Below are 11,322 nucleotides of genomic sequence, written 5' to 3'. Positions count from 1 at the left end.
GAAGACTGCTAGAAAAGTGGGTCTGGTAATATGTTCAGAGGTGGGGCTAGAAAAATAGACTTCACCCGCCTTCACCTGGGAGTGCCAGGTGAGCCAAGGCAGGTGATGGGCATGTCAGCATGAGAGCGTAGAGAGGAAAAGGAGAGTGCTGCAAGCTAAATCGTGAGGTTGCTTCCAGAGGTACCAGAGGAAAACCCGCTTCGTGTGGTGCCTTCCCACCCAATGGCGATAAGCCCGGAGCCCTGGGTGGTGCAAGTACGTGATGCACTCAGTTGCTAATTGAAAGATTGGAGGTTCCAGTCCACCCAGAGGCACCTCGGAAGAAAGAGCAGGTGATCTACTTTTGAAAATTCAGCCATTGAAAACCCTCTGGAACAGAGCTTTTCCCTATGTTAAAGGGGAATATTTGAGGATTCTCCTTCATTTCTCCCTTTTTTTCTTTTCCCTACCCTTCCTTTCCTACGCTTTCCTTCCCCTCCCCCCTTCCTTCTTTCCACGTTCTTGATTTTGGACTGGCCTGTTTCATGGGTGGCCATTCCTGACCTGAAGGAGGAGCCAGGATTAACCACTGTCTCCAACAAAGGGTTTTTTCCCCCAACAGTTGAGTTTACTGTGGACTGGGGAGACAGCTCTTCTGTGCTTCAGTGTTGGAATATTTTGGGTCTTCCAAGCACAAAATATATTTAGTTGCACTATGACATCATTAACATTTTTGTAGCTTTTATTTTTTTCTTTGTACTGGTCTCAAGAGCCACTCATCAATCTCTTGGTAACTGCAGAGGGTCCCAGGCCAGAGACTGGCCACTCCTGGCATTGTGATTAGAGTCATTTAATACTCAAGGCCATGACTAATGTCTGGCAACACAGGCTCCACTGGGCGTCACATGTCCTGGGACCCTGGGTGCAGGTGCACTAGGAGCACCTTACTATTGTGTGTCAGTACCATGGTCAAGAGAAGCATTGAGAACCAGGTGGATCCAGGTGGGCATTGTAGGGAAATTGACAACCCTTCCGTGATCGACGCCTGTACGACCTCAGAGCCTAAAATAAGTTTAGAACAATGGTACCCACCTTTGTCTTATCTTCATACCCTGAGCTTTTCATCATATTTTTTTCTCATGTTTACAGAAAGCAGTTAACTGAGCTCTTCGTGGAAAGGTTTGTGGGTTTGGTTAACGAGGTGGAGGAGTATTGCATTTCAGCTGGAAGCACATCCCTAGAATGCCAAAACATTTATTCCAAAGTCTGGTTTCCTGGTGTAATCAGAGGCATGGCAATAGTGTGTCTGCTCAGAGCCTGGGGGTTGGGGCCAGCAAGGCATTTGATCCAAGTGCATCCCAGGAAGCTTTTATTGTTAAATTATATTCTTTAGGAAAAACCACCCATGTCACATTTTGTAAACTTGATCTCCACACTCTTTTCACTGCCATTCCATTTTAGCTGTAAGCCTATGATTTACAGCAACCCTGTTTTTCCTCTTGCTTCGGATGGCAGCGGAAAGCAGGGGCTACTTTCCAGGCTCTCAGGGTAAGAAGCAAAGAGGGCAGTTTTGCTTCTCCCCGGGAACATTTACTATAGCTATGCCACACTGCTCTCCACAAGCAGAAAGCAACCTTCCCCTCAGTGCCCACCGCCATTCATCGAGCTCTGTGCAGCAGCTCAGCTGCTGTGTCTGCGGGAGGGGCTGCCAAGTGCCCTGCCTACTGGCTGCTTCCCGAATCCCTGCCATTCCACGCACAAACACATCCCCACACCCTCTGTCTCTCTCACACACAGAACCACTCGCACAGGCAAGCACATCCCTGCCTTCCGTCTCCCTGTCTCGGCCCTTGACTTCTCCAAGCCCATGGAACATTTATGGAAAGACGCTTTTGATCCAGCAGGGTAGGATTGTTTTGATTTCTCTCTCTGTAGCTCTCGCATTTTGAGAAAGCAACTTACCTTGCTGGCCAGTGTCGGTATCCTAGTAGGGAGAAGAGGTTTTGCGGCTTGCCTTGGGGGCATGTGTGCGATGCTTGTGCCTTTCAGGACTTGTAGGCTTCTTCATGCAATTTATTTATCATTGGGCAGGTTCAGATTTTTAAGAGCCCTGTGAAGTGCTTTTGCTTGTGTTCAAGAAAAGGCATTTGAAAATCGAAAGTGTGATTTACAGAAATTAAACTATTTGCAAAAAAAAAAAAAAGGCTTTGGAAAGTAATGGTTGCTGGCCACGAAGAGAACGATTTTTGATTCACCTAATGTGTTTTTAACCCTTTCTTTGCTTGCAATCTATAGTTATTGGTACTAAGTTTTATTTTGGCTTAATATTAAATTAGCTACATTTTCATACAACCCCAAAATGGTCTGTTTGTTTTTGTACGAATTAGATAAAATGTGTTCTTACTAGTATAAAAATGCCAAAAATATCAAAACTGTTCCTGTGATTAACAGCAGCCGTGGCATTTATGTACCCCATGAGCATTTTGTCAGGTACTGTTGGGTGTTTGAGATAACAACTAAAGCCAAGTATTAACGGTTGTATCAGAGACTACTAGACTGATGCAAAGGAAGTTTATTAAAAAGTATAAACTATCCAAGCTTATGGATGCATGATACACTTACCTTATCTATTGTTTCACTAATGGGTATATATTATATATGTATATATTTTTGATGTGTGTGCATGCTTAGCTTTAAATTAAGTTAAAAAACTTTTTTTCTATTTCTCTTTCATCTGGATATTTGATTCTGCATATCCTAGCCCAAGTGAACCGAGTCGGTCCGATGGTAGGACTAAAGAATAGAAATGTATCCTTACATTTTAAGATGTGTGGGTCCGATCAACAGTGTAACTTATTTGCCAAGGGGTTGGTTAATGACCTGAGGTTATGCTTTGTATGTAAAGGTCACATTTCCTATGCAGTTTTCTGAAGTTTTAGTTGTATAACCCATGGAAGTCATGAACACCCGTGTACGCCTAACCAAAGATGTTTTTGAATCATCACTCACATGAGAACTCCTAAATGGGAGCAAGTACAGCACTGTGGTCCAACACAAACATGCAAGCCGGGCTGGAAGGGATCGTCGTGGGAGCATTTTGCAGATGAGGAAACTGAGGTCCAGCAGCATTTTTCTGATTGCAAAATGCGTCTCTTCCTATAAGTGCACCTTGAATCTCCTCCCCTTCTCCCCCAGAGGCCTGCCAACTGCTAAATATAGCTGTCTGTGGCTGGCTGCATATGCAACCGCACTCCCCATCCTATCTGCCGTATCTCAGTTACAGAGTAGTCCTCCCCAGGGTCATTCTATGTACACACTACATATTTCTAGCCAAGGAGAAAAGTGAATCAAGCAGAAAGAGACACAAACAGAGATAGATTGGAGCCTAGCAGAGGGCACATAAGGCAGCCCATCCGAGAATGCCGACCCCTGGATTAGTCTTCGAAGTCGGTTTTAAACCCCGCTATCCCTGCGCCACCTTTAGAAGATCCCTCCGCGTCCCTGCCCTCCCCCCGGAGTGAAATCCAGCCTCCATCCTGCGGCAACGACAAGTAAAGTTCAGGGAAGCTGCTCGCTGGGATCGCTCCAAAACGAGTTGTGCCTGGAGTGATGTTTAAGCCAATGTCAGTGCAAGGCAACAAGTCTCTGGCCGGCTTCCAGCACCTTTGTAATGCATATGAGCTCGGGAGGCCAGTACTTAAAGTTGGAGCCCCGAGAGCCCGCGAGTTGGCGGAGCGCGCTCGCGCCGGGGCTGCACTTGCTCGCGTCCGGCCGCCGGGATCCACCGGACCGGCCGGCTCCCGGGGTAGGGCCAGCGCCTGCTGCGCGGCGGGACATGCCCTGCGCCGCCACTAACCGCAGGCTGTGCTCTTTTTCCAGGTGGCCCGTCGGCTGCTAAGCCCTCCGCCGTGCGGGGAGAAAGAGATGCGCCTCGCCAGCGGCCACTGACCATGACCATGACCCTCCACACCAAAGCGTCCGGCATGACTATGCTGCACCAGATCCAAGGAAACGAGCTGGAGCCCCTCAGCCGCCCGCAGCTCAAGATCCCCCTGGAACGGCCCCTGGGCGACATGTACGTGGACAGCAGCAAGCCCGCCATGTACAACTACCCCGAGGGCGCCGCGTACGACTTTAACGCCGCGGCCGCCGCCTCGGCGCCGGGCTACGGCCAGTCCGGCCTCACGTACGGCCCGGTGGCCGAGGCGGCGGCGTTCGGCGCCAACGGCATGGGGGGCTTCCCGCCGCTCACCAGCGTGTCTCCGAGCCCGCTCATGCTGCTGCACTCACCGCCGCAGCTCTCGCCTTTCCTGCACCCGCACGGCCAGCAGGTGCCCTACTACCTGGAGAACGAGCAGGGCGGCTACGCGGTGCGCGAGCCCGGCCCGCCGGCTTACTACAGGTACCCGCCGCCGCGCCGTCGGGGAGCCGGGGTAGGGGAGGCCGCGCGCTTGGGCAGCCGGGGGAAGCCCGGGCCAACGTGGCCGGAGGAGCCGGGGCGCGGGACCCGAGGGCGCGCGGGAAGCCGGGGAGGCGCGGCCCAGACCATGGGCTATTTGTGGACCCCGCGTCCCGGAGTCCCGGTCTCTGGCTGGGCAGCTTCAAAAAAAGAGCTAGTTCTCCACCCCGTCTCTGCGTGTGAGCAGGCAGCTCAGAAACCCCGCGTGCCTCCTCACCAAACCAGCGCTGGAAAAGCAGAAAAAGCAGCAGTTATTTGGAGGGGCGGGGGGAGATACCCCAAAGGCAATGAACACTAGGAGCTTTGAGTCCTTAGCCCGTGCCCCGCTTTGGTATTGAGGGCTGGAGGTGTTTGGGGTTAGCGGAACTCGGAAGATTTTATTATGTTAGAATTTTGTTTTAAAAATATCCTCTTATTTCGAATGTCAGATTGGAAATACGCACATTTTTATCATCCAGATTATTATTAGAGATTCCTATCACTCACCGGCCCCCCTCCCCATCCCACGTTGGAGAGCGTTGGGACTGAATTGCGCTGCTCAGAAGAGCGAGCGGTGCGTTGAATGAGTCTCAACAAGTTTCTGACTTCTAAGTTACATGATTGAGTCCGTGTTGGAGCAGATTGCTGGCATGTGACTTCTGACAGCCGGGAATTTATAGGTGTCCTGTGAGTTTAAACCATGCCACATCGAAGCAGGAGTGCTTTTGAATTATCCCTTGCTAGCTCAGTTGCACGTCTGGCCTACCAGGCAGAAAATGCCGGAGTGGAGTGCGGGGTCAGCTCCGGGTTGCGCCTTCCAGTCACGTTGGCAGCCCAGGATAGACGGAACACTTGGGTGACTTCAGTGGCGAATGCTTTGTGTTCTTATTAAAAACAAACAGACTAAACAAACAAAAACAAAATAGATTGTTCCTTCTTCCTCTCCCTTCCGTCCCCCTTGTCCTTTGTTTGCCCCTCTTCTCCCGGCTGGGCTTATAGAAGGGCTAAGGTGCCCGTGGCTTCGGGCAGGGCTGGGACACCCTGGAGTGGGTTTGGGAGGCCTGGGGTGCCCACGTGGCTGGTGCTGAATTAGACGCTTCCAGACTGTGCTCTCTGCTCTGGAGTCTGGACTTGTCTCCTGCCCTCGCCCAGCTTCTCTGCACAGCAAGCCATGGACCATTTTCTGTTAACGTGTTATTTCCAGAGATATTTATAGCAGAAGAGACAGGACTAGGGTGCAGGGTGGCTCCAGAGAGTACTGACAGGCGAACTCTTGGGGAATCTGAACAACAGCTCCAGCCCCCTCAAAAGGATGTAGCGTGTCCCATAGTGAAGCAGGTCCAACCTGAGGTATTACTTAAAAAACAAACAATGAACAAAACTTTAAAAAAGTTGGAGTATTTCAAATTAATTTCACTTGTATTAATTTAAGGTTAACATGGAAAGAGAAAAATGATTTCTTCTGCCCACTTTTTTTTTTTTTTAAAACATGGAAGAACAAAATACAGCGATTAAGTCTAATTCACTCAGCATTTTCAACTCCTTGATGTGAAGGATGGCACTGGTATGATGTGAATTCCATAACCTTATGGTGGACTCCAGAAACTATTTTCTTTTCCATTTAATTTTCAGTTCTTTTATTGCAAATTAATGCCACTGAATTTCAATGGACACTAATGAGACTGCTCCGTAGTGGATCATTTACTGCTTTGCTAATAATTACAAAGTGAGCGTGGTCAAGTTAAAAGGGGATCACATTTTATTCAAACTTGTTCATCATCTCAGTGGCAAATAATATCACTGTAATATGCCCCATCTGAAACTTTTTGCATTAAATGATATTCATACTGTTAGAATAACAATGAAAAATGACAAGGGACTTTAAATAAAGCAAAAAAAAAAAAATCATGCAGATTGGATTCCGTGTGGAAATTTAATCTTAGAATGATTTTTCCTTTGCAGTTTCTTTTCCATAATATCCTTCTTCTTTTGTGTGAATCCTGCCTCTTATTACCCAGAGAAGAAAAGGGTCTGTTTGAGCGTTGTTTCAAATAGATAGATATTTTAAAATTTTTTTTTTTCCTCTCAGTTTTCCTGTTTGGATGCTGTAGGTAAAAATTAAAAAATTGATTAGATTTCTTTAGGAATCTTTAATTTTCCTAAGTAGTTTTTACAAAGTTTTAGGGGCCGAAAAGCAGTAATTTTCAAACTGCTTGTCATGACCCAGTGGGTCATAAAATCAGTTTACTGAGTCTAGCACCATTTTTTTTTTAAAGAAATAAAATAGAAAGGAATATAATAGAAAATAACAGAGTACTTGATATTTAGGAAGGGTAAGCTTTGTTTCATGAAAATTTGTTTCATACATGTTTCTGTACATTAATTGTGATGTAAAATATAACTCTTAATGTGGATTGAGGTCAAAGAAGTTTGAAATCTACTGGCCTAAAATATTATGTTTAGAAGAAAATGAAAAATTCAGGCATAGTGGCTGGTTGCTTTACACAATCCAAAAATCTGTTACGATTGCCTTTATTTTATTTGCCTCCAATAAATTAGGCTGGCGTTTTTAGGTTAGTTAGACTATGCTTTCTTATTTCTGATTGTTAACTTCTCCATTTATAAAATGGTGCTATAGTATGGATTGTCCACCTGCATGTCCCACTGGAATGTTCAGAGAATGTGTCTGAAGTCCACATCATTTAGCATTCAGATGCTGTAGTTAGTTACTTTTTTCCATTGATCTATACAGTCATATGTACGGAAGAAGAAATATAATAAAAATGTAATAGATATATAATAGAAATGTAATAAATAAAACTGCTCTGGGCATATAATAAGGTGTGAAAAGTTGTCACATGTCCCAACAAATTGTTATTAAGGAAATACATTTGTTATAGGGAAGCTGTGACTTTGCACGTTGGGCCTTACCTAAAATTCCAGTAACTTCTAATGATGAAGATGACTAGGAGTCATTTTATATAAGGTTTCTTTATAGAGTTCAGACAACTTAGGAATTTTGAATAAAACTAAAGATGAACCTTAAAACTCAAATTACATATTTAATGCTGCATAATTATTTTGGTTTTATTAGTCAGTATTCTTAAAGAGGAGCCCTGGTGGTACAGTGGTTAAGTGCTCAGCTGCTAAGTCAGCAGTTCAAACCTACCATCCGCTCCGCAGGAGAAAAGTCTGCTTCCATAAAGATTACAGTCTTGGAAAACCTATGAGGAAGTTCTGCTCTGTCCTATAGGGTCTGTCTGAGTCGGAATTCACTCCATGGCAATGGTGAAAAGAAAAAATTCTTAAAGACTACACATTGCCCACTTCTCAAGAACACTTGATACACAAACCTTTTACATAAAATGCAATGCTGTGGTAATGTGTATACTTGCTGTATGCATATTTTGAATAGCTAGTTTGACCATTTGTGATCATTTAAAACTTTCTCAACTTTGACAGAGGCTGATATCCAGGAGAGATTTGAGTGGCTGATTTTCAGGTTTCCAATAATTCTTTCCTTGTATTTAGGTAATATTTTAGCACCTTTTCTTTCTATTCTTACTTCTTTCATTCATTTAAGTTATAACTGACTACCTAACGCTTTGTAATGGTCTAAGAAGAGTCAAAGAAGTTACATACTGCCTCGAGAATGCGTGTATTTTAGGATGAAAATGGAATCACATCTTCAGACCCCATTTCATTTTCACCTACTCCATGTGGTTTGTACCTCTTTGATAGAAAGACCCTGAAGGATAATTGCCGCTTATTCTAATCTTCTTTCTCACACTTAGTTAATTTTGGTCCTTGGTTATAGTTGTTTGTTATTTACTTTTGTGAGTATATTTTTGATAGGACACTTACAACTTGGGAAAATTCAGGTTCAGGATTTTGGTTTCTTATTGTTTTAAGGATATTAAAGACGGGTAAGAAATTGCCAAAATAGCAGGAACGAAGATATCAGGAAAAAACTATAAAAGATGTGAAACTTCCCATGAACAAGGAGACATTAGTAATTTTGTCAAGCAAGATTGTAGTATATGTGAAAGTGGTATACAAACATTAGATGTTATTATTATTTTATTCACTTATTAATATTTGTTTTAGTAATTTTGTAAGCTAAAAAACAGTGGGGGCAGATCAGATTTAAGTGATCAAAAGTGTCACTAAAAATATAGAACGATGATAACAGGACATCCTTTTCTGTGGAAACCAGATTTAGGTAGAATCTGTACCAAGTTCTGTAACATTTGTATGTAGCCTGGGTTATCATGAAGAACATTTATTTTTTGGGTACATTTTTAAATCAGGGTCTAAACCCTGATTATATGAAAATAATCTTACATAAAGAAATGTGTGGCTTTTAGTGACACATTTTTTTTTCTAAAATCTATACTCAGCACAAAAATAATGCATCTAACTCCTACCTCTGACTTTAGTCTTACTTTGAATGTAACTTTGGAAGAACCCAAAGAAGAGAGCAATGTGCAAAGTGCGTTCCCTTCTCTTCCAGGATACCTGGAGTGGATTGGGGAAAACTAGCCGTGTCATTTAATTCTAAGTCTCGGTTTGCTTATCTGAAAAATGAAAACAGGGTGGCTAGGATTGTTTAGCACCACAACACATACCCCTCGGAAAAATGCTGTATAAATCTAAAAGGCTCAGCCCCTTAAATGCAAACCAACCAAAATGAAAGTGTGATGGATTTCCTAGGAAGGAGGCAGCCCATCAACGTCAGCGAGTAGTTTTACTTTATATTTTAAACTCGGCCAGTGATTTGATGGATAATGTCATTAAAAAAAAAAAAGTATGTCTGAGCCGTTGTCTTCTCCATCCCTAAAACATACCCTCACGCCGAACTCTGAAATCTGAGGCTTAAATGGCTGAGGTTATGGGGATATCTTTATGACATCCTTAATCTCATGTGAGAAGAAATCATCATTTCTATGTTCTGGGTTTTGGAGAATATTATTAGGAATTAATGAGGAAAGCGCTGCATTCATTAACAATGCTTTAAATTATGTGTCTATTTTTAGATTCCATTAAAAATAGGAAGGATAGAAAGACAACTATTTGGATCCTAACTGACAAAATTTTAAGTAGTTTAATAAAATGATACTTTCAGGAAACCTGGTAAGGTAAGGAGAGGTATGACTGCCCCTTCAAGTGACATGGAAATGTGATGGTGGTAATCTATGCTGATGGTAATAGTGGTGATGATGATGATGATATAGTTTTGGTGTCAGTTTGGGTAGGTAGTATTTCTGGATGCCTGTTATGTAGGCTGGAGATATTATTGCTACATAGAAACCAAATCCTTAATAAACTTGCCTAATTTTTGTATAGTTGTAATTTAAGTTAATATTCTGAAACATTCAATAATAATATTATCAATAATATTAATGCCAGATATCTATTAATTAGCTATAATTGCTGCGCAGAAAATTAAAAATCAACAGCAAACAAACCTGGATTTTTTGTGTCTCCTCCCAACTCCATCTGAGGGGACACATCATATTATTAGCTTGCTGCCACAACATCTTCTACCTTAATCAAATATATTGTCTTTAATAAGATAGTAGACTTCTTTTTCCTGCAATTTTCTACTTTCTGGAGCTCCTATGAATTACACTGAGGAAACTGTAGAAGTCCACTTTAAATTGAATTAAGTCATGTTCAGGACTAGACGTTTCCAAATCAGCCGGCAGTGAGCTCAGATGGGTTCTATTTTTTTTGTTTCTTTTCAGTTTTTTTGAGAGTCCTCCACATGTGGTTAACTTCGGGAGGAGTGAAGGGCCTTCTGAGATTAAAGTTCAGCTTCTCACCTTGGAGTTTTCTGGTCCGCAGGCCCACTCTTCTCGGTTCAGCCCCTCTGACTGCGTTCTCTGGACCCAGCTCAATCTGCGAGTTCCCAAACTGTGGCATTTTAGGGACCCCAGCAGCCGACACCTGGCAGTGCCAAGCACCACTTCCTGGGCGGTTTCCTTGGCTCTTCCGCTCATTTTTCTCACTTACAGCCTTGGGATTTTTTTTATTTAAATAAGGCTCTGGAAGTAAAAGACAACTCTCTCTTAGTTTCCTGCAACTAAATGATGTTAGCGATAGTTAAATTTTGCATTGGCATGCTTTCTCTTTCCTCCTTTGATCTGGGTTTTTTTTTCTAATAGTCCATTCTCATATTTTCTTGTTTCCTTGGCTTTATTTTCTAATGTTCTTTCCTCTAAAAATCCCTTTGACCTCTTTTCCCCTATCTCTCTATCAGGCTTTTTTGTTTTTTCTTTTCTTCTGTTTTTGTTGCTCCATCTCTGTTCCCACATCTTTCCTTCCACGTTTTCTGATTTATTACTTTCTTGACCAGTTTCAACTGTCATTTTAATGAAATCTGGAACACGGCTCGACAGAGTTCCTCCCTAGCCTGGGAAATCCAATAGTGGAAGAACATGCCTTAATAATCCAGACTGGCATTAACCAGATTAAATTACATGAAACTTTTCTTTTCTTGTCTCTAAGGATAGAAACTTAAAAAACAAATCAGGAAGAAGTTTTCACTTTGTGGAATTGTTTTGACAGTTTGTCCATTCATTCATTCATTCAGCTACCTTGTTTCAACTCATGTAGCTCATGGAGGGTGTAGATAGAATGAAATGCATTTTTATACTCTCCAGAGTTCATGTAATAGTGTTAGCATATAGCAGCCAGGAAGCCTTACCACATGAACAGGTGAAATTCTGAGGCCATGTTCTTTCCAAGTGTATATGGCATGGAGATGACCAGGAGTGCAGCCTTGGCTCATGTCTTCCAGGGACCAGGTGTCAGGAGTTCTGGATCCATGTGAACTTTAAACCAACTCTTAAACTTCCCACTCTGTCAACACTGCTCTTCTTTGAACAGTTATAGATGCATCC

General features: G+C 43.1%; 1 protein-coding gene across 1 annotated transcript in view; it reads left to right on the top strand.

The window, feature by feature from the left end:
- Positions 1 to 11,322, top strand: part of ESR1 (estrogen receptor 1) — a 569,447-nt gene that overhangs the window by 212,478 nt on the left and 345,647 nt on the right. The window contains exon 3 of the mRNA XM_004368823.3: positions 3,859 to 4,381. Coding sequence (XP_004368880.1) covers positions 3,930 to 4,381 — 452 coding nt within the window. The 5' untranslated portion in view covers positions 3,859 to 3,929. The remainder of the gene's footprint in view (positions 1 to 3,858; positions 4,382 to 11,322) is intronic.

This window comes from Trichechus manatus, unplaced genomic scaffold (assembly GCF_000243295.1).
Source record: "Trichechus manatus latirostris isolate Lorelei unplaced genomic scaffold, TriManLat1.0 scaffold00002, whole genome shotgun sequence".
NCBI lineage: Eukaryota > Metazoa > Chordata > Mammalia > Sirenia > Trichechidae > Trichechus > Trichechus manatus.
This window is presented reverse-complemented; position numbering and strand designations above follow the sequence as displayed.